The 25,451-nt window shown below is 33.7% G+C and overlaps 1 protein-coding gene across 1 annotated transcript; it reads right to left on the minus strand.

Moving 5' to 3' along the window:
- Window positions 1-676: 676 nt before the first annotated feature.
- On the minus strand, window positions 677-19,872 carry LOC138692119 (zinc finger protein 235-like). The gene is made up of 5 exons (XM_069815088.1): window positions 19,152-19,872; window positions 16,958-17,095; window positions 15,483-15,620; window positions 9,654-9,736; window positions 677-4,053 (listed from the first exon to the last, which is right to left on the minus strand). Exons 1-5 carry the CDS (start codon window positions 19,263-19,265, stop codon window positions 3,237-3,239), a joined length of 1,290 nt encoding a protein of 429 aa, XP_069671189.1. The 5' UTR covers window positions 19,266-19,872; the 3' UTR covers window positions 677-3,236.
- Between the last annotated feature and the right edge of the window lie 5,579 nt (window positions 19,873-25,451).

The following is a 25,451-nucleotide window of genomic DNA, read 5'->3' on the forward strand; positions in this document are numbered from 1 at the left end:
TTTCATAAAAGCTTCAGATTAAAAGTATGTAATATTTTATTCTTTCAAAACGTAATTTATCTGATAATACGGGAACTGTTAAAATAAGGTTATATAAAAGTTAAGAATAATTACTAATCGTCTAATTCAGGAATCAGTAGACGAAGAGTAATATGGAATTATTCGGCTGCATGAACATTCTCCACATCCTAACAATTTGAATCTAATTGTTACAAGATTGAAAAATGTGCGAGAAATAAATTAATTAAAAAAAAAGCTTTACAAAATAAAATGAAAACTATTACCACATCGATAGGAAGTTGATTGGTTTATTAAAATAGAAATATTGTGCGAAACGTTTAACTACGTCCTACTAGGAAACTAGTAAATTCTGTCTAATGTAGAAGAGAATGCATTTAAGAATGATTGGTACGTCACATTGCTACATTTGAGTACTGTGGACGGTTTTCGTGTACATGAAAGAAGAAAATCGCAAGTTCGATGCTTGCCTAACATGACAAGACTTGCCAAACAAGATCACTTAATTGTATCAGCAAACTTTCATCCAGGAAGAGAGGGGCTTTCGAGAAATAATGGATTATCTAAAGGATGACAATAAACCTTTTTATAAAATCCCCATTCTATATTATTTCAAACATAAGATTTGTGACAAAATAATGGTTCACATATGAAAGGTTTACTTCTAGTAATTAAGAACCTTTTATCATTTTAAGGAAGGTTGAATAAGTATAGGTTATTAATTGTTGTATGGTAGAGTTGAAGCAAATAATCTGTTTCCATATTCATATTCATTCATTTTATTCCTCATTATACCTAGTGCAGTATAGTTCACATAGCCCCTCATATTTCTTAGTCTTCTAGCGCAAAGCCTCATTGCATCTCTTTGATATTTCATCACTTTTTCCACAGTCATAAAGAAGCAGTACAAATAAGATATAACACGATAAATACATACAATTATGGTTACTTAATTACTTCAATAAAATTTTGAAAAGTACACCGCGTGGCTACAAAAATGTTTTATGATCCACAATAAATCATCAATGTTAACAACAATGTCCATAATTGAATATTGCGTTCTTTCATGAGAAAAAACCTATTAACATATACCAAGGTTCATTCATTCATTCAGTGTTCTGCACAAGGGCAGGTGTTTCACTGCAAACCCAGCTTTCTCCAATATTTCTCATTTACTGCCTTCCTCTTCGTCTCCTAATATGATCCATAGATCTTAATGTCGTCTATTATTTAATACCTTCTCCTGTCCCGAACTCTTCTCCCATTCACTTCCTTCCAGGTCATGATTCAATATGAAGTTTCCTCTTAGCTAGTAACCCAACAAAATCCTTTTCTTCTTTCTGATCAGTTTCAGCATCATTATTTCGTCACCCACTCTTTCCAACACAGCTTCATTTGTTCTTATTCTGTTTGCCCACTTCACAAATTCCGTACTTCTGTATATATACATATCAAATTCATTTATTCGCTTCTCTTCAATTCGTCGTAATGTCCATGTTCCTGCCCCATACAACGTCACACCCCATACAAAACATATCACTAGTCCCTTGCTTAGTTCAATTTTTATGAGGTCTGCAGAAGGTGGTCCCTTTTCTATCAAAAGCTTCCTTTGCCATTGCTATTCTTCTTTCCACTTCCTGGCAGCAGGTCATGTTACTACTTACAGTACAAGTACACCAAAAGTATTTGACGCTTGCCACATGTCTTACAGTCTCATTCAGAATTCGGAGGTTTACTTTCCTTATTTTTCTCCTATGACCAGGGTACTCGTCTGATTTCTATTTATCCTCATCACATAATACTGCTAACAGCTGTCATTTAGCTGCATTAGCATATCCACTAGTATCGTTTCCTCTTCTGCTAACAACGCCATATCATCAGCAAATCGCATGCACTTTATTCTTCTTCCTCCTATTATCACTCTCATCATGTTCTGAAATCGGTTCCTCAAACCCAGATTAAACTTCTTCAAAATTTATGACACAGAATCTTTTAAGAATTCTATTTTAATCGTAGTTTGGTCAGATACACTCAGAGTTAAATAGACACGATGCATGAAGAAGATATTCTCTGACAGCCTCCTAACTACAAAATATACGACGAGGAAATAGCTTTATGAGAGCAACAGAGTGATTCGTTTGTTGTTAATTGCGAATGCTCAATTTTCAATATATGTATTTTAATAACAATTTCGTTCTTGTTGAAGTTTTGATTCCCAGTTTATTGTGGATGATGAATAAAGATTTTAGTTTACAGGACTGGGCAAAATACGTTCCACAGACATCACATTATTAAATATTTTCGTCCGTATTTATGGAACATAATTAAAATAGTCTTAGAAAATAAACACCATTCAGAGATGTCAGACTTAAAAAGATTCTTGCCTATAAGTCTTAAAGCCTATTAGCCTACACATTTATTTTTAAACCACCCATCTTCGTAAAATCCTTATCACTAACGTCACATTTGAAAATATTCTGGCCTGTGTGTAGCCGTTCATGGTTTCTTAAGATACCCAAATCCTGGAAATATTTCCAACAAACATTGCATTTAAAAGGTTTCTCGCCTCTGTGGCGGCGCAGATGGCTATTTAGATTATTGGCCATCGAGAACTCTTACCACAAACTTTACATTTAAAAAGTTTTTCGCCAGTGTGCATGCGCTCATGAACATTTAAGGAACAGAAATTCGAGTAACACTTCCCACAAACATCATTTTTCAAAGGTTTCTCCGCTGTGTGTGCAGACGTTCATGAACTTTCAGGTGACCCGACTGAGAGAAGCATTTACCACAAACATCACATTTGAAAGGTTTCTCGCCAGAGTGCACACGTTTATGTATTTTCAGAGAACTCAAACACGACAAAGACTTACCACAAACATCACATTTGAAAGGTTTCTCGGCTGTGTGTACACGTTTATGGGCTTTTAGGTTACACGGCCGAGAGAAGCATTTACCACATCACATTTCAAAGATTTATCGGTTGTGTGCAAACCTGGATGGTTTTTTAATGTAGCCGGCTGTGAGAGGTATTTACGACAAATATCACATTTGAAAGGTTTCTCGTCTGTGTGCAGATATTCATGCATTTTTACGTTAACCGACCGTGAGAAGCCTTTACCACAGACATCACATATGAAAGGTTTCTTGCCAGAGTGCAGAACTTCGTGAAGTTTCACCCTACTCGATTGAGTGAAGCATTTACCACAAACATCACATTAGAAAGGTTTGTCGCCTGTGTGCACATGTTCATGTTTCTTCAGAGAATTCAAATGAGAGTAAGACTTATCACAAACATCACACTTGAAAGGTTTCTCGAGTGTGTGCACGCGTTCATGAGAATTTACGTAATCCGGCCGAGAGAAGCATTTGCCACAAACATCACATTTGAAAGGTTTCAACCCAGAATGCAGAGGTATGTGGCGTCTCAGTGTAGAGACCTGGGCAAAACTCTTACCACAAACATCACATTTAAAAGGTTTCCCGCCAGTATGGAGCCGTTCATGAACACGTAAACGACGCGCCAGGGTGTAACATTTACCACAAACATCACATTTGAAAGGCCTCCTGCCAGTGTGCAGAAGTTCGTGGTTTTTTAGGCTACCCGAGTGAGAGAAGCATTTACCACAAATATCACATTTAAAAGGTGTCTCGCCTGTGTGCTCACTTTCATGGTTTTTTAGGGTACGCGACTGAGAGAAGCATTTACCACAAGTATCACATTTAAAAGGTCTCTCGCCAGTGTGCGTGAGTTTATGACGTTTTAAGTTACACAAAAAAGAGAAATACATACCACAAACCTCACATTTGAAAGGTTTCCTTCTTACGTCCTTGGACTTGTGACTGTTCAGTTTTTCCCCAGTTGAGAAGCTCAGTTTAGGAAGTTGAAATTCCATCTGCTTCTCAACTTCACGATTCCGCACGGCTTTTCTCAAGGAAATTGAATTCTTGAGAGTGTCACACACAGTCTCATTCTCATCAAGTGCAGGACTGTCCAAATCTGTTGATGCATTTCTGTCATTCGTAGCTGCAATCCTGAAGCAAATATACTATCAATCTATAAAATTGTCGCAACAAAGACACATTCAATTTATTGAATATTAAAATAAAACAAACCTATTTTCATAAGGAAGTACATTATGATTAGAGATACAAGCTTGTAATTAATTTATGAGTAATGTTTCAACAATTCGGACTTCACCTGTATAATTATTTTTATTAGAATTACAAACCGTTAGTCAACTCTTAGCTACCTTTTACCATTTATTTTTAATAAACCTCTCTGTCCAAAACCAACTGCATTTGCCTAGCTTTTTTCGACACGAGCGAACTATTTAATGTGATTGTTTCGAAATTCGGGATTGCAAATGTGCTATAACGTTTGCTATCTCATATTTTTATGATATATAAGACCTTTGTAATTCGTTAATTTTGTGACTTTAAAATAAGAAATCTTGCAGTGGAACATTACTGATTCCATTTCATTGTAGCCTAGTCATGAGAAAATCTGTATTGGAATTATCTCTAACTTGATATTTGTTGTTCTGCGAACACTGAACTGATGACAATGTTTTAATGTTCTGCAACAATGTAATTTACAAATGTAAAAGAATATAGGCTTACCAAATATAACTTTTCTCTCCACTTAATGATAGGAAAAATCCGAGAATAGTAGATCTGGGTTCGACGTGCAAGGATCCGCATCCGGAGGGTTGGGTTCGACGTGCAGGGAACTGCATTTGGAAGGCTTGGGTTCGATGTGTTGTGAACAGTATCTGGAAGGCTGCGGTTCGCCGTACATTGAACTTGAGAGACTGAACTTGAAGAACTAGGCAAAGCGAACGAACAGTGAACTGAGAACTGTCAGTGTTGTTCTGCACATAGTGCACATTAGCAGTACATTGTTGTTCTCAATAATACACGTGTATTGTCATTGTCGTCGTGAGGAGTGCAATACGACTATTGAGTTGCTGTGTTGCGAGGAGTACCCATTGTTGTGGAGTAAATTATTTAACTTTGTTATGCTTGTCTCGTGATATAATACTGCCCAACACCTGTAGGCCTTCATAAACAGAGTTAATATTTCCTGAAGGATGGAGAAAAACATCAGATATAAATAAAAAAAAACAAATATATAAACAAAAAAGTCTGTGTATTTAGTAATTATTATTATAATTGGGTAATTTTACGTCGCTGTATCAACATCTAGGTTATTTAGTGCCTGAATGAAATGAAAGTGATAATGCCGGTGAAATGAGCCTGTGGTCCAGCACCGAAAGTTACCCAGCATTTGCTCGTATTGGGTTGAGGGAAAACCCCGGAAATAAACCTCAACCAGGTAACTTGCCCCAACCGGGATTCGAACCCTGGCCACCTAGTTTCGCGGCCAGACGCGCTGACCGTTACTCCACAGGTGTGGACTGTATTTAGTAATAATGCCATTCAATTTTATATGTGGTAAAGAACTTCATCACGGGTGCTACCTACAAACACTTGGACAAAACTGGAATTATTTCTTCACCATTTTGTCCAGTGTGCGGTCTTTAGGCAGCAGTACATCAGAATCATTAACAGCGATGTCCAGAGCGATCCTCTAAACCAGCCACGTCATCAATTTCTCTTACGTGCTTTCTTCAATTTTGTTCCAGGACACCACGTGTTCAAGCCTTACCTCCCCTGATATCCCTCTCCTACCCGCAGTCTTATGCTAGACGTCATCGGGAAGTACAAATTTAATGCAATGCATCACTCGACCTCATGCTTAAGAGCAAAGAGCACTGAAGGCTTCATCACAATATCCTCAATTATATCCATGTTCGGCAGTACGTATAAATGTATCCAGTTCTTCCCTTTCATGAAACTTAACAAATCTAATCTAATGACTCAACTGGCTGACAATAATTTGCGATCAGTTTTATGGACTGCGCCCGCTAACGTAATATTACTGACATAGAGAATGTTATATATAAAAATAAACGTTAAACAGACGTCTGGAGCAGGGGCTTCAAGTGAGAATATTAAATCTTGTAAAATAAGAAAATGTTTTTCGAGATTATAAGCAGGGTAAGTCACGCACTGCAATTGCAAACAAACAAGCAATCAAATAAAAGCTTAGGAAATAACTACTTTTTTTGTTGTTATTCAGTTTGTGCATGTATTTACGTGACAGTATACGGTTCTTTCTTTTCGGTTAGAAGAATATGCTATATTATTTAACGTGACATACCGCTAATTAATCAGCAAATAGTCATAAACCCTTAAATATATCAGAAATAATCCAATGTTTAAATAATGCCTATGGGCTATTCCAAATGAAATCGATCAGTAAAAAACCTCGCATTATTTGTATACTGTAATTTTTTCCTTATACAAGGTGCTGAAGGGAGTGCATTTTCAAAAATATACTATCGAAAGTCAAACGGTTTTCGTATTATTGAGCGACAAATTTAGCATATTTTGTAAAAACAAGCCTCTTTCAGTGGTCAGAACTCTGGAACCATTTACTGCAGAACACTGAACGGGAGCTCATTGTGAAGCTGGCATTTGTTAGGTTATGTTAAGAAGTAATCTTGATTTTTATTGTACACAGAGAGACAGATAATCTTATTTTACTTGCATTTAGGCTTTTTGACCATTTGTATAAAGTAAAAAAATATTGAGAAAAAAACCTTGCATTATTTAGAGGGATTCGGCATTGTTTGCTTAGTGGTACGACAATAAGTTTCGAGGGTATTAAATAGATTATTTTCACACGCCTAGACTTGAACGGCGCAGTACCACACTCACTGGCCGAGAGCTGAAGATAAGCGAGCGTTGAGCGTCATTTTACTCCTATGTTTTTGAAACCCTGTTATGAAGCTAGCACAGCCATGGCTGCTAGACGACACATCACGTGTTTGTCTCCTGGCCTTGCTTCTCTCGGCTAGCTCCCGTCTAACATTCAGCTGGTTAGTTCACACGTGAACAATTTTTTTTCTCTATTTGATATTTTCAATACTTTCTTATCAACATACCATCAGTAAAAAATATGTCTTTATTTGTACTTTCAAATCGTAATCTAACTATATATTTTTAAATTTTTTTTTCCTAGCGAAAGACGTCTTAATGAGGAAAAATCTAAATTTCTCCGTTTCCATAAAGAGTAAGAAAATCTGTTTAAATGTCAATATAAAGTTTAATTTCTCAGCATCAAAGTAGACCATGATTTGGTCATTGGGTGAAAGGGTTTCGGACTACAACAGTTTGAAGTTGCTAATTTTATGAAAATACGATAAATTTAAATATTTTTAATTTAATCACTATGAAGTTCTGATGCCTCAAACATTGCACAAAGCATTGTATCACAGTTCTCTACGTACAGAAAAATTTCATTGTATTTAAAAATTGTAACGTCAATTTTCTGTATATTTCGGTCGATTTGAGATGGAATAGTTCTTATCCCTTATTTCTTTGTCTTTTGTAGAAGTTGTCACATAAATTCATTACACTTAATTTACTGCTGATTATTACTGTGCTTGACGTATCTCAGGCATTAATTACATGAATTGTTTCATTTACAGAATATGATTGTGATTTTCACTACAACTACAACACCTTACTAACAGCAACACGTTCTACATCCCTGTCTGAACGCTGAGTAGTCATACAGTTATAAGCAGTCTTTTACACAGAATCACCCGGCCATCCCATAACCATAACCTCTAAATCATAAGTTGCTATGCTGATTTCGTAGCAGCTCTGCTCTAAACTCACAGAGTGTGAGAAATATTGGAGAGTATTAGAGTTAACGACTTTATTGATAAGAGCTCTGCATTAGTTAATAACAACACCAACATGTTTTGTGTCTGAGTGGGACAGTAGGGCTAGGTCTATGCAGTGGAAGAAGAATCAGTGGCTAAACACAAAGAAATCCAACCCCTCATGAAACATTGATCATGAATCCTTGTATGTATTATTGTAGTTGTAATTTTGGTGGTGTGAAAGTGAAAGACTGATGCCCTTAACCACACCAGAATGCATGAACAAATGGACGAACGAAGAAACAGAGAAATATTAAATAAAATAGGAAAATTAATGTTACACAGTGACTATAAAAGTGATGAGCAAAGAAAAACACTTGGAATGGACTCAATATGGTAGTTCAATATTTCCCTGGGCTGCAATTTGAGTGTCACAGGCCCACTTCTTGCATTATCATCTGCAGTAATGTCACGAGAGGTCTGAGATCAGCCGATATATCCACGAGTGAAGCGAGTGGATTTATCTGGGAAATCTCAGACCTCGAGTGACATTAATTAGGACTATTTCGTGAATAAAATAAAAATTTAAATAATATATCCCTAAAATTCGATCACAAAATTTTAATAATTGTATATTAACGAATACTTAACCTATTCAGACATTGTGAAGTTGAAATACTCGTAGATGAATATCGATTATTGCAATAAAGAAATTCGATGTTATTATTCAGTAATGCCAATTGCGAAAATCGAAATACAGGTTTAACATTGTTAATTACATGTACTGCACTTTTCTCTTATTATTATAACAAATACATTTTCATTATCTGCTGAAATCATAATTTACTTTAACAGTAACAGTGGGGACAGCTATATACCAATGCTTATGTATTCACAGCGAGACATGTTGCTACACAGTGAAGTCATCTCTGTCTAGATAGGCCTAATTAAAACACGAATTTTATTACGCCATACGAAAGGCAGTTTGATCAATTACTATGCAAGGTCTTTGAGTTTGACATGCGGTGATGTTACATAAATTTGAACGTCTATTAATTGTTTAATTTCAATACAAATGTTATAGCCTACAATTTTATAGGTTACGTTAGGTCTACTTGTGGAAGCAGGACCAATGTCAGCTGTGCCTTGTTTCGACCGTTACTTACAATGAGTGTTACACGAAAGCATTTTTTATAGCTCGACAAACGCATTCTCCCTTTAGTGTGTAACGGAAATAAAGCTGCATCTACACAGTTCAATATTCCAATCGCGTATGCGTGCAATCTGGGAAGAATATTGAAAGAATCAAATTTAAAATGTACGTTCAATTAAAATGCATATAGATTTTGTGTCTACATGATGCGCCATTTTGAACGTGGTCTTCACTGCGTAAATATATTAATTAATATTAAATATCAATCTTGCATTCATTGCTTTAAAGTTGAAAGAAAAGTTTAACCGTGTAGTTGCATCTTAATGTATGTATGCATCAATTTACGGGGAAACAGTTGGCGTCAAAGACTAAACAAAAGAAGGACCATGCGATAAATTGATAGCGATAAATCTAGCTGCAGAAATTATCGCAAAGTCTGACTGTGATTGGTTGGAATTCAAAATTTCATTATACATCATTGGTCGAAAATGGAATGACGTCATATAAACGAAATAGTCTACATAATTTTCCTAAAAATCTACGCTCTTTTAGTGAACAACATGAAGAAACGTTTGAGCAGTACTTATGGAAACCAGATACCAAGGGAAGTGCAGTGTGAATGACTGATTATTGCTGGATGAATAAGACAGACAGTTCTCCTGAAAATGCTTCTAGACAGTCAAGAAAACAGACACTTCAAACATAATGAACTCTCTACGTGAAGACTCGCACACCACACTCACCTTTCGGCGAAAACCTTGTTGTCCTCTGCCGTTACTGCCGTCTTTGGCTCCTCGATCACTGTGTGCATGTCTCTTTGCTCTTCCTAAAATACAGAGCAAATAAAACAGACAGATAGCATTATTTACATTAAGAAAAGCGCATCAAGTTTAGATTCCACAGAACTCCATTCTAGTATTATTAGGCCTACAAGAGTTTTAGCTAAAAGAAGCCAATTCTTGAAGCAGATTTTTGACGGGATAATTCTTTTTCTTATAGAACAACGTTTTCCACCTTTTTCCAATTTGTGGCACAATAAACGTGTATTATTTAAACTCATGCGGCACTCTATATAAAGCTGTTTTTCCAAGCAGGAGGGCAATTTTGAGGGTTTTAGGACAGAATGATTGCTCCAAAATCCGAATAAAGCAGATAAATGTATATGCATTAATATCTATAATAATAATAAATCTGTAGCCGAAATTTTTCTGGTAATTTTCGATTTTCCAAAAATACTTGGTCCTAACACATATAATTAACCGCCCTGAAACCGAAAATCGTTTTTTTTTTTTGTATGTCTGTCTGTCTTTCTGGTTATTTGATACCTTTTCAAGTGATAATGGCTGAACCGATTTACATGACAATTGAAATATAAATTAAGTTCGTTGTACCTTAGAATTTAGGCTATATGGCATTCAAAATATTTTATTTAAAAGGGGGGTTATAAGGGGGTTTGAATTAAATAAATCGAAATACCTTCCTTATTATTAATTTCGTGAAAAATATTACATAACAAAAGTTTCCTTGAAAATAATTTCCGATAAGTTTTATTCTATGAAAAACTTTGATAGGACTGATATTTAATGAGATCAATGAGTTTCAAAATTACAATAACAATGCCATCTAAGGCGGTGTAATGAAATAAAAAACGACTTCGTCTATAAGGAGCCTTGGGCAACGACAATAGAAATGTATGAAACATAGTCTATAGAGAACGTTTCTGTGTTTGTATGAAGTAATATCGGAAGCTAAATTAACCGATTTGTATAATTAATTATTAATTCACAATTGGAAAGTGTAGTTTCTCTCGATGGACATAATGCTATAATGTTATTACAGTAACTTGAGTGAATCGAGGACAGGTAAGATTAAAATAGATACTTATGCACAGAAAACTTGATAGGCTATTCTGTACATTCGTTTCCTCTATTTCCTAAAATAATTTTTATGACCAAATGAGTGGTCTCTGGATCAAAATGGTCGCATTTTTTTTTTAATTAAATTTAAATTAAGTAACATAATAAACGATTTATCCTTCTATCAAACACGAATGTTCCCTGGATCAAATGTCCTATTTTAATTATGTAATTATTTTATATTTATTTCTAACGGGAGCAGCGGAGTGTATGGGTATGGCTATTATTTAATAAAACAGTTTTAATTTTATATTAATTATTTCTTAGTCAAAATATCGGGCAATAAATGGTGAAAAGGCACACGGTACAAAAAAAAACTTAGAGATGAGAAACAAAATACATATTATTCACAAATTGAACTAAAACAATTTATGTACCTTTATATAAAGTTTATGATAGAAATGTAAATTTTAATGACAGAGAATTATTCCAGTGCAATAATTAGTGATAACCATGTGTGTTTTTTTTAATTTGTTATTTAGGAAATTAGAAAACATAAAATATCATAGCCACCGGCGTGGCTCAGTCGGTTAAGGCGCTTGCCTGCCGGTCTGAAGTTGCGTTCGGGCGCGGGTTCGAACCCCGCTTGGGCTGATTACCTGGTTGTGTTTTTTCCGAGGTTTTCCCCAACCGTAATGTGAATGCAAGGTAATCTATGGCGAATCCTCGGCCTCATCTCGCCAAATATCATCTCGCTATCACCAATTTCATCGACGCTAAATAACCTAGTAGTTGATACAGCGTCGTTAAATAACCAACTAAAATAAAAATAAAATATCATCACATTGTTGCTAAGTATTTAATGAGCGAAACATTTTCTTTCATAAAGATAAATAAAATTTTAATTAAATTCTAATTTTACTGATCAGCTACCCTACATGCGCGCGTTTACATGAGTGCAAATGGCAAATCGGTGGAAAATGGCTGTTATAGATTAACTAATTAACGACTGAATAGCCCTAACAGCACAAATTATTTATGAACGAACAATCTGATTTATAGTGACGATGGTAGATGATTTAAGTGGTTTATTTTACAACACTGTCAACTGTAATGGTTCTCTAATGTCTGACCGAAATACAGGTGACAATGGCAACGAAATGAATACAAGATCCAGCACCGAAAGTTTGCCAGCATTTGTTCTCAATAATTGTTTGAAGGATAAACCGTAGAAAAAACTTCAACCAGGTAACTCTTTCATTAGCAGGTACCTATATAATGGCCTGATTCAGTTTGCTTTTGATACCACTTCTGTGCTCATAACACCAGCAGTTAAAAAACGTATTCTATTGACTATTACACTTTAACTACGTCACATTACTTTTGACAAATAGAACGGTACGAAAGGACGTCTTTCAACCAATCATGGATGCTTATCGCACAATTTTATCGCGTCCCTAGCATTTGTTTCTTTGTTTGCCAACATTAGAAACTGCTCTGGTCTGGACGTAAAAAATTCCAAAATTATAAAAAATCATAAAATTACAAAACACTCCAGTCGATGCACAGCAGTTTCAAATATGACTCGCATTGGCATTCAAGAACAAGAATTAATAAAAATCACTGATCACACCTATGCATCTTCTGAAATCCTATTTACAAATAAATGAAGAGCACCATTCGGAAATCCTGAATAAGTTGAATACACCATGTAGGCCTAAATCAACTACTTCCACTTCTATTACGCACACGTCCAATATAACATCAATTGTACCACCAACCACATTCAAACTTGAAAATTGTACATTCAATAATTATTCCTTTTATAATTGTTCATGTTTATTTTTTATGTCATCGTCGTTAATTAAAACTTTTCTAATACTTGTGTATATTAGTTAGGTTAGGTTACAGCTTCTGCTATATGATATTATGGATAGTCACATATCAGAGATTGTTTAATATTAAGATTTATTGAAAATCATCTGTCAAGTGCCGTTGATTGCTGGGATTCGGATAATTGAAGTGGAATGCAACTGTTTTAATAAAAATGAAACTGAATCAACAAAGCCTCCTTGACTAGTAACACCGCCATCGTGATATAGATCGATAACTTCTCGACGAGAAGGCATTGCTAGTAGGCCTAATCATAACTCACTACTGCCATCTAGCGTAATATTTGTAATGTTGAGATGGTACAATAATACATTTGAAGACAGTTGTATTTTCGTCAGTCAATATTTTATTGTATTGGAGTACTTCGTTACTTCTAATCTTTATATACTGTCTTCTAATCGCGTAATAGTCAAATAAAGCTCACTCGAGTTTTGATTTTCTCTAGATAAATCAAAACCTCTAGTGAGATTACTCTTGACTATTACACTTTTACTACGTCACACTACTTTTGACAAATACAACGGTACGAAAGGACGTCTTTCAACCAAACATGGCTGCTTATCGCACAATTTTATCGCGTCCCTAGCATTTGTTTAATTTTATCGCGTCCATAGCATTTGTTTATTTTTATCAGTACCCTAGCATTTGTTTCTTTGTTTGCCAACATTTCAAATTGCACTGGTCTGGACGTCAAAAAACAGAAAATTACAAACCACTCCAGTCGATGCACAGCACTTTCAAATATGACTCGCATTGGCAATCAAGAACAAGAATTAATAAAGATCACTGGTCATATATGAAGAGCACCATTCGGAACTCCTGAATAAGTTGAGGGATACACCATGTACATCAACGAGTTCACTTCTTTTACGCACACGTCCAATATAACATCAACTGAACCACCAACCACTCAAACATTCAAATTTGAAAATTGTACTTTCAATAATTGTTTCTTTTAAAATTATTCATGTTTATTTTTTATTTCATCATCGTTAATTAAAACGTATCTTGTTTATTTTATCATCCCTAATTAAAACTTTTCTAACACTTGTTTATATTATTTAGGTTATGTTTGTTATAGCTTCTGCTATATATTATTATGGATAGTCACGTATCAGAGATTGTTTAATACTAAGATTTATTGAAAATCATATGTCAAGTGACGTTGATTACTGGGATCCAGTTCATTGAAGTGGAGTGCAGATTTTTATTAATAAAATTGAAACTGAATGAGTTAGATACTAGTATTTAACTCGTTGCTAGTAACCGTCCACAGAGTTCAATGAAGATTCCATAGTTGGCACAACTGATAATAAGAAAACATAATCATAGCGTATATTGTTGAGATGGTACAATAACACATTTGAAGACATTTGTATTTTCGTAAGCCAATTAATATTTTATTGTACTGGAGTACTTTGTAACTTCTAATCTTTATATACTTTCTTCTAGTCGTGTAATTGTCAATTAAATCCCAATCGAGTTTGATTTGCTCTAGATAAATCAAATCCTCTAGTGAGATTACTGTTGATAATTAAATGTTGCGCATATGTGAATAACAATGTTAATACTGTCTAATTTATTCCAGTTTAGCTCCATAATTTCTGCCAGGCAATATCATGTACTATGAAATTATACTAAAAGTCCAGTATACACACATTCCTTTGCTATGACCATAATGATCATTACACTGCATTGTAGAGACAAAATTGGTTGGAAAATTCGTTGAACCATTTCGTGAACTTGATAACTTGAAATGAGTAAATAAAAATAAACAGTAGTTTCATGCATGCCGTACTTGTAGGCCTGTATATCAGAACATTTTGTCAAATTTAGAACCTATTCTGGAATGCACTCAAAATAAGCTACATAATATATCTTAAACTTACAAAATATATTTTCTTTACGGATAACATAATGTTCCACAAAACATACATTGCAAATACGTAAATACTTGAAAACATAGGGTGAACAAAAAATGAAGACAGGTGATAATGTTTGCAAATACATCTAAAGCAAACTCTATTATTTGGAAATAGTAAAAGGTATTGAGAATTTTGACAAAGACACAGAGAAGACAAAAAGAAGTAGCGTCCTTAAGAATAACATTTTTTCAAACGCACTCTTGGAATGTGTGACTTTATAACCATTAAGAGTATAACAGACAGACAGATAGATAGATAGATTTATTCGTTCCATAATATTCTTACATTTGCTTTATAGCATAGAATAAAGAATATGTCCAATTCTTACGTTTAACATATAAATGCAATATATATAAAATGCAAGTATGAAATATGTACAGAATTAATACCTTAATAACAATAATATTTTATACAATGTAATATATTTACCGTTTAATAGCATTAAAATAGTTACACAGTACTGTGAAATGTCGAGAATTCATCTACACAGAATAAAATTGTGAGATATAAAGTAATTTTTTGGTTTTAATTTAAATAATGCAGGCTTTGCTATGATTCTTAATGTCTTCGGGAAGACTACTGAACATTTTTATCGCTTTGATAGCAAGATTAATTTGATGATGGCGTATGAAAATCATTCTTTCTGCGGGTATTTATACTATGTATGGCTGATTTTGTTGGAAAATTTACATACATTTATTATTTATTATTATTTATTATAGAGTATATATACTAGGAGAAGACATGACTTGTAATAGTAAATAGTGATAAGTGTTTTTGTCTCCATCACACAGTGAAAGGCACTGCAAGTACTGTTGTAAAGAGGCAGTGTCCGTTACAATCGAAATACAATTTAAAACTGGAGGAACACTCAGCACATTCCTTGTGCTCCACTCACCTCTGGTTCTCGTTTGACCCCAGGGAACGAAATTGGCACCGGATTTTCCTCAAATTTCACCTCTGATGCGAGATCAGAGCTCTGGTTCACATATTCCTCTTTTATGCCAGTCACATGCTGATCCAAGAAATTCCGTTCCTGCAGTACAAAGAGACGTCTTAAAAGGGCAATTTATTACAGGGTGTTAAAAGACGACTTTTAACGTTACAACTGCTCTCTATATATCTGCATGTAACGCCTTGACATGATGAATAGGGCCTGGATTCATATGCAAATGCAAATTTTTCATCAAAAGCCAATTTTTGTACATGATATGAACGTCAGTTATAATACGAAAAGATGATCGAGCATATTTCAGCCATTCCTGTATATAATATACTATTGTGCATATATTGTAGCATATGTTCAAGATTGTGGTGGATTAAAAGCAAAATATTAATAATAATAATAATAATAACAATAATAATAGTAATAATAATTGTAGTAGTATTAATAAAATAATAATAATAATAATAACAGTAGTAATAACAATATTAGTAGTAATAATAATAAAAAATAATAATGATAGTAATAATAATAGTAGTAGTAATAATAATAATAACGATTATAATAATAATAATAATAATAATAATAATAATAATAATAATAATAATAATAAAAATAATAATAATAATAGCAGTAGTAATATTAATAATAATAATAATAATAATAATAACAAAAGAACAACAATAATAATAATAATAATAATAATAATAATAATAATAATAATTGTAGTAGTAATAATAAATTAATAATAATAAGAATAATAATAATAATAACAATAATAACAGTAGTAATAACAATATTAGTAGTAATAATAATAAAAATAATAATAGTAATAATAATAGTAGTAGTAATAATAATAGTAATAATAACAATAATAATAATAACGATAATAATAATAACAATAATAAATAATAATAATAATAATAAAATAATAACAATAATAATAATAATAAAATAATAATAATAATAACGATGATAGTAATAATAATAATAATAATAATAACACACTCTGGATTGTGTTAGCATAGACTTCCGCGGCAGGTGCACATGGTGTGTGGAGAAATTTCTGGCCTTATACCGCGTTGTCTTGGTGCTAGTGGCTGACGTTTCGACCACTGTGTTGTGGTCATCTTCAGAGCAGTGGAATAAGGTAATAGTGTCCGAGCTTATATATTGTAGGAGTCGCAATGGGAGACGATTTCCAATAATAGATCGAAAGTCCTCCTGGACTTTTTTTCATCAGAATGAATCCAGAAATCAAGTCCTAGAGTACTGCCCAACCTCTGTGAATCTCCCTGTATATATGAGGTTTTATTGCCAAATCACAGAATGAAATACGCTGCAGTTAAATAGACAACGTACATTACAATCAAAACATAACATAAACATTGGAAGAAGAAGACACAATGCATTCTTTGTTCTCCACTCACCTCAGGTTCATGTTTCACCATAGGAAACGAAATTGGCACCGGATCTTCTTCAAATTGTATCTCAGTTGTGAGATCTTGGCTCTGGTCCTCATATTCCTCCTTCATACCAGTCACATGCTGAACCGAAAAATTCAGTTCCTGCAGTACAAAGAGAAGTATTAAATGGGCAATTTAATACAGAGTGTTCCAAGACGACTTCTAACTTTACAAGTTGCTCCTATATGTCTGTATGTCACAGCCTGATCACAACGGACGTATGTGGTTCACATTACGATGAATAAGGACAGGAATCATATGCAAATGCATATTTTCATGCAAAAACATTTGTTATACTTGTTATTAACGTCTCTGGTGATGAATATGCAAAGTTAACTCTGCACACTTGTTTAATATTTCGGCCATTCCGCATATAATACACTACTGTGCATTATACTTAGCATATCTTCAACACTGTGTTAGATTAGCAACAATATTTGCGTAGTTTAGTAAAAGAAACAATTAGAGTCTGGATTATTCCCTAGTCAGCTCGTAATATTTTATGCTTGACTGTACTCGATGGCTAAAAACCCCTTGTGTATGAAGGGAAACTGTGGAAAAAACACGACTGCCCGATTTTGTTCTATTGAACTACTCAGCAAAATTCTTTTCACAAGGTGCAAGTAAATGGGTACTTAAGGGGAGAGGACGATATTTTTTGGTGTAAAATGAGTAGATTAAAAAAAAAAACTCTTTAGAATACTCTGTGATAAGTGTGGAATAGATTGCATAACATTTTGTGAGTGTTTGTGCCCTTACCGTATGCTGAGACGCTATTTTTAAACTTCCTGCGCTATGGATTTTTAAATCAGACGCCCCCTTTTATCTTTATTTCCGGTTACTTCATTTTTTTGCTACATTGCCAGACAAAAATGGATATAATTTCTGAACTACTGAAGATATATGCATGAAATTTCGAACACACATTCTTTAGACCATTAGAAATATTTTCTCTGTAACAGAATTTTGTTAATTGTTTTCATTTTAAAAATATGTCCGTTTGTTTGCAAAAAGAAATAAAAATTTATTATTAAATTTTAATTGTTTATTTTCCAAACGTAGGGACTAATATCAAAATTCTGTTACAGACAGTTTGTAGAGCATGCTTTTACAAGCACATTGCAAAAAGCTGTTTGAATCTATCTTTACAAACGGTTTAGATATGTCGGTTTTAGTAAAATTCTGCAATGGATATATATATATATTTTCAAATCTGGCCCCCCAATTTTTTTTAAATTTAAATTTGGTTGTGTTGCCACAGCTACGAGGTCTCCACATACAAAAGATTAATATTTTACACCAAATGGAAAACAAGTTTAAAAAAATACCATCCTCTCCCATTAAGTGGCCATTCAGACGCTCAGGTAGGCGACATGGCCCAATTAGATGATCTTGCAATCTGCAATGCCGACCCTGATATTTACAGCGAAACTGACATGATCGCCTAAATCTGGGTTCACAAACTGTAAGTTCCATAATATCCAAAAATGTTCAGTAAGGCCTCTATTTGTTGTTCAATTCTTGCAATCTGTTACTGAATCACCCACTACACGGTGACACCCTAGTTTACAACTTGCTTTTATTTTCTTACCAATTTCGATCTGGAATATTAATTTAATTCTTGTGATTTGGACAAAGTTTAGATTTTCATACAATAACATTGATTTCTATACACTTTATCTTCGTAATCTATGCTGTATGCATAGTTATTATATTTTGGTTTGACACCCTAAATCTTTATGAAGCAATTGCGATAATATGTGCACGTACACTTAGCCTAAAACGAAATTAATCATTTGAAACTGTAATTGAGAATTTTAGGCAAAAATACAGAGAAAACAAAAGAAAATAGAGTCCCTAAGTATAACAACACATTATTAAATATACTGCAGAAATGTGTAGCTTTGCAACATTAACAGTAACTGTAACAAGAAATTTCGTTTTCAAACTTGAAACATGAAACCAAGTAGCAATTCAATAATAGATTTCTTTGCAACATGACATAACTTGCAATTGTAAATATTGGTTATACTTATTCTATCTCTATCATAGTGTGCAAGGCTCTAAAAGTACTGCTGTAAAGAGGTAATGTCTTTAGAATAAAAGTATAAGATAAATACTTGAAGAACAAGCAGTGCATTCCTTGTGGTCCACTCACCTCAGGTTCACGTTTCAATACAGCGGACAATATTGGCACGGGATCTTCCTCAAATTTCACCTCCGATGTGAGGCCATCTTCCTGGCCCACATATTCCTTGGAGTAGTGAGACATCGATTCTTAGGACTATGTATGACAATACTGACGGTCGTTAAATTGTTTCCTGCACTACCTTCATGATGTTACACGGTCATGTCAGGGCTTGCTGAATCCTTCACAAAGTTTCTTCCAGATGGCCGTGAAGTGATGAGAGAGACAGACAAGTTCGCGATTAATAAGGGCTGTACTTTCATGATTCATCCTTCATTGATGTTATTTATTTTTAGTATTATTAGTTTTCTGCGAATATTGCTGATTAAAAGATTCACGATAGAACATCGACCCTCCACTGTAAACGAATATTGCACATTTGTATCACTGCCAATATCAATTACCTTGAAAATGCGTAGGTATTTTAATGCAGATTAGTAGAAACCGGATGTGATCAGTTTCGGAGCTGTATGACTACCCGACTCGCCCTAATTACATATTCTTACTTATAAACCAAATCTTTCCTGCGTGAATTTAGAACACCGCCAAATTTCTTAAATGCCCTGTAATTTGATGCAGACAATAAAGATGACTTCAGTGTCGGCAACACTCTCACATAATACTAGGGCCGAAGGGGACCATTAGAACAGATTGAATTTATCATCTCAACACATAATTCTCATTCAGAGGCCAATACTGACAGCAGATGACAGGCCTTCTCATGTACTGGCTGCTATTATCCTTCCATTTAAATTATGGCTTTAAACTGAGTGGATGCATTTGTGTTGAGATTAGAAAGTTTTTTTTTCCAACTTGTTAAGGATATTCTGACAGCATTAACGTTTCTGAAAGAGTTGCATTATGTTATATTAGAGTCTAATAAATTCAGATTTCGAAAATAATTGAGTCGCCCCATGCAGAAAGGGCTTCAGTCCATTAGACCTAGTTTTGAGAAAACTAAAAAAAAAAAAAAAAAAAAGTCTGTGCACTATATTATGAGTTCGAAGCTTATGAAAAAAATCACGGTTATTTATTGACCTAGCAAGACTGCTCTTACAGAGTTGCAACGACTTTGAAGTTTTTTAAATGACCAAAAAAAAAAAATAGTTTTGTGTGCTGGACTGAAGTCCTTTCTGCATGGAGCAAAATATATCTTTACATTTTTTCTATTTTCTGGAAAAAATGAGCATCATTAATTATTTCATTGGGGTAATGGTTATAGTTTGGGGTTGTGAAAGAGTAATGAGCATAAAATAAACTAAAACAATTGGTTCTGAAACTATATTTATGTAAGCAAATGTCAGAAATTAAAAAAAATTACAATACACTATCTATTTCTTTAGTAATCTTGCTCTTCTTGGTCAACAACTTCACTTGTGGACCAGAGTGTAATTTCTTGGTAGAATTCCTGATTTACTTCGATATTTAATTTTAATTTAATTTAATTTTATTTTAAATCCACCACCAAAAGAAGCAGGCTTCCAATTACAGGTTGCTTATATGGATACATATATACAAAATACATAATATGAAAAAACAAAACAAACAACACAAGCGAAAGAAAGAAAATACAAACCTGTAATATATGCTATAATATAATATTGCAGTTAATATAGTGACAAATGTCAATATAATAATGTAATATACCGAAGTACATAACATTTCCGTACAGAAATTCTGCTTTCTCATATGATGGATTGGTGGAGCGCTGTGCATGAGGTTTGGCCACTAAAGGGAGACTAAGAGGTGGAGATTAAACCGAGAGGATTCAATTCGGTAGCAGAATTGGAATCCGATGTGGCTTAGTGGATAGAGCGTCAGCACATAGAGCTGAAAACCCGGGTTAGAATCCCGGTGTCGGAGAGAATTTTTCTCCGCTCCACCTATCGTTCAGTACCTATAGAATTCCTGATGCTCATTGATACATAAGGGAGGGATCTACTAGTAATGCGATTTATTTTTGTCGCTTTCACTGGAATTTTTGCCTTTGGATATGCACGGTTTGGTGGAAAAGATGGACTGTGTGTTTCACGATACCATCAATAAACTGGGATGTGATTATACAGCCACGTAACTGGCTGTTGTATGAAAACTGCTTCATTGTGTCTGATATCAAAATGTACTTCTTATCTCGTGGTACCGACTTCGGTGCAGTTTCTTTTATACAACATTGGCCACCAGTTCTTAATATCCAAAATGTCCTCAATTTGGACTTTACATACCTCATACTTCGCAGATGCCTTACTTTATATGATCAGTTCAATTATTTCATGCACAGAGTACAGTCGATCATATCTTCTAAGGGAGTGTTTGATTGTAGCAAAATTTCTGTCGCAGGACAGAAAAGAATGACCTCTTACAGGAAATAATTGAGGAGCGTTTTTGCAAAAGTCGATAGATGCAGAAATCGAGATTTTACAGAAATTACACTAAGTGACAGGATCTATCGAGTTTTGAAAAAACCTGGAAGGTTTGGTAGTCTCTACATACGGTATGAATAAAGTTTTTTAAAAATCTGATTTCATAGATCGAATCCGGAGGTAGAAAACATACGTTATCAATATGTAATTCACTTTCTAAAATTTCTGCATCTATCGACTTTTGTAAAAACGCTCCTCAATTGCTCGATTCTTTCAAATCGACTGGTGTCTGTTAAAAATATGAGCAATCTTGCTAAGGTATGATTTCTATTCCGCCCTGCACAGTTGATGAAAACAAATGCAGCACTGTAATTTCAGAAGGAATGCCTTGCAGGTAATTATCCAGAAAAGAACACGCCTTATTGCATATATTTTTGGCAATACCCTCATGATAAATGCGTGTTATAGCTTTATTTTTCCTAATGTCATGAATGCAAAATATATTAACATTCAGCTGCCGCAAGTAAAATGTTTCCTGGACAGGAATAACCGGTAAATAAATATTTTTCATAAAATCTATTTCAAGACATAATACACGGGGTTGAACTTCAAGTTTGTTCTAGAATTCCCTAGCCTTTCGTTTGTGCACCAATTTCTCAGCCAATGCACACCGTTTTGTCTTATCATTAATATGAGGATGTCGAAGTTTAACTTTTATCCAGTGTTTGACAGGTAAAAATGTTATTATTATTATTATATTATTATTATTATTACTATTATTATTATTATTATTATTATTATTATTATTATTATTATTATTATTAACATCTTTGCACAAATGCAGGTTCTCAGCAAGAAGGGCTTCAGTCCTGGACTGGAATTCCTTTCTGCATAGAACTTTGAGCCTGATGCTTCAGTTCCTATCTTTCCAAGCACTGGACTGAACACATTTCTGCACAGGCCGATGGAGCCACCCATAAAGAAATGATTTCCATCGATATCTCATTTTTCAAAATTTGTGACTGAAGCCCTTTCTGCATGGGGCGATTCAATTGTAGATATCTAATATTTACTTTTTGCATTTAATGAATGGTCGTAGTTGATAATGGAATATGGAGCACATAATGTAACGAATTTATTGACGATATATTTCTTTTGGGGCATACAATTGATCGGATATATATATATATATACACACACAGAAAAGCACAAGCATGTAGTTTCGGTCCTGGACCCTGGATTTATCTCGCTAGCATTATCAATTTGACCTCCTCAGATGCTAGATAACCATAACACCTGATAAAGCGTCAAGATATTGAACAAGTAGAAAAAAGCTTGAATTATCCAATGCAGTTATTCAGAAAGGAGCAAGGTCTGCCAGAGAAGGAAAAGGAATACCTATAAAGGAATGGGATGTATAAACAATTGAATGCTCTTTCATATGTAAGTATAAATTTATAGGGGTGCCATTTGAAATTTCAAGGTGTCAGCGCCTGGGGGGTGGGGGTGAAACCTCAAATGCAATTAAGCCTGGTTTGTGACTTTCCCCTCAATATTTATATTGACGTGTTTTTTTGTTTAAATTGCATTCAATTTAAATAATTAGTTATTGAGACTGTGAAGTTTTGAAATGAAAGTCCTGTACCGGTATGTAATTTCTGCAAATATACAATTCTGAGATGTTTATTAAGCAGTCTTATATTTCTGTGTCATGTGATATTAAAAAATTGATAATGGATTGAAAAAAAATGTAAATAGAAAACTGTAAAAATGTTCCTCCCACTTTCCTACACACTTAACCTTACCTCTCACATATTACACACCTAGCCTATAAGTTGCAAGCGTATCGTTTTTAATTTCCAACTTTTGAAATAGGCCTGTTTTGTGTTTGAAAACGTGACTCATTTCACGGGACCTTGAAAGATTTGTAAATGATCTTCATTTGAACACTTTTTATGAAGATTTTTGTACACTTAAAATTTCATTTGATGCTTAAAATGAATCTGATTTGGAAACGAAATTGTCGTCTTTATTTCATTAACGCTTGAGAATAAAAGTATGTAATATTTTATTCTTTCAAAACCTAATTTATTTGATAACACGGGAACTGTTAAAATAATATACATATAAAAATCAATAACATTTATTAATCAACAAATTGGAGAATAAGTGGAAGTAGACGAAGAGTAATATGTAATAATTCGGCTGAATGAATATTATCCAGGTCATAACAATTTGATACTAATTATTACAGGTTTGAAATATATGCGAGGAATAAATTAATCTAAAAAAAGCTTTATAATAAGAAAATTATCACCCCATCGATAGGAAGTTGATAGGATTCTAAAAAAATTATTGTGCGATACGGTTTTGGTGTACATGAAAGAAAAAACTTATAAGATTGTGCTTGCCTAACATGACAAGACTTGGCAAAACGCGGACTATCGATTAAGGGACAGATTCCTGTAAAAAGACTAAAATACCGCCAAATTCTTTAAGTTACCGGATCACTTGAAGAGTTTAAATAGTATATAATGGGACAACTCGCAAGAACAATGATACCTAGCAATGCTTTCATTGTATGTATCATAGTTTCTATAAACATTACACCATTTTTGTATCATGATATTGCCACAACATACATTTCGTTCCAATTTGAAATAACAATCGAAAGTGAATACGATACTATACTGTAATAGTTCCATTTAATACAGAAAATTATTCGTTTAAGATATTATGTCAAGTAGTTAATAAAGTAGAACGTGTGTAATCAATGTGTATAAAAAATAGGATGGTATCGTTGTTATGGTCTTACCTCATGATTAAGCGTTTGATGAATGTGACCAAAAATACCTTGTTCCAGATCTCGTTAATAACACATAACCAATTTTTGTACTAAACGAAAAATCGTAAGATTAAGTGAAAATGTCAGGTACCATTAGATATAATATAAGTAATTATAGTTTCATAAAATCTTGACCATATTTATGTTGCAAGTATCTAACTCATCTGACATCTATGACTTTAAAAGTGCTTCTCAAGACACTCTTCCAATAACTAAACTTCAGATCTCGAGAACTGAGTGGATAAGAATTACGACTGACAAGCCTGAGTAGTGATGACTGGAACAACTCTACAGTCATCTTGAACAGTGGCCCAAGAGTGGTTTTTTCACCATGAAAGTGAATTTGAACAAATTGCCTCACCTCTACAGCATTTATTTGTATCAGCTATGTTTCAACCAAGACGAGAGGGAACTTCGAGATACAATGGATTATCTAAAGGATGAAAAAAACCTTTTTATAAAATCATAATGCAATATTATTTCACACATAAGATTTGTAACAACATTATTGTTCACACTTGAAAGATTTACTTCAAGTAATAAAAAAAAACATTTTATTATTTTAAGGAAAGTATATTCTTGACTGAATAATTGGTTACTAATTTTTCTATGAAAGAGTTGAAGCAAATAATCTGTTTCCATAGTCATATGCATTCATAATATTCCTCATTATACCTAGTGCAGTATAGTTCACATAGCTCGTCATATTTCTTAATCTTGTAGCATAAAGCCTCATTTCACCCTCTTTGATATTTAATCACTTTTTTTTCCACAGTCATAAAGAATCAGTAGAAATAAGATATAACACGATAAATACATACAATTATGGTTACTTAATTACTTCAATAAAATTTTGACAAGTACACCGCATGACTACAAAAATATTTTATGATCCACAACAAATCATCAATAGAAACAACAATGTGCATAATTGAATATTGGCGTTCTTTCATGAGTACAAACCGATTAAGATACACAAACGTTCATTCATTCATTCATTCATTCATTCAGTGTTCTGCATAAGGACAGGTCTTTCACTGCAAACCCAGCTTTCGCCAATCTTTC

This window comes from Periplaneta americana, chromosome 16, assembly GCF_040183065.1.
Source record: "Periplaneta americana isolate PAMFEO1 chromosome 16, P.americana_PAMFEO1_priV1, whole genome shotgun sequence".
NCBI classification, from domain to species: domain Eukaryota; kingdom Metazoa; phylum Arthropoda; class Insecta; order Blattodea; family Blattidae; genus Periplaneta; species Periplaneta americana.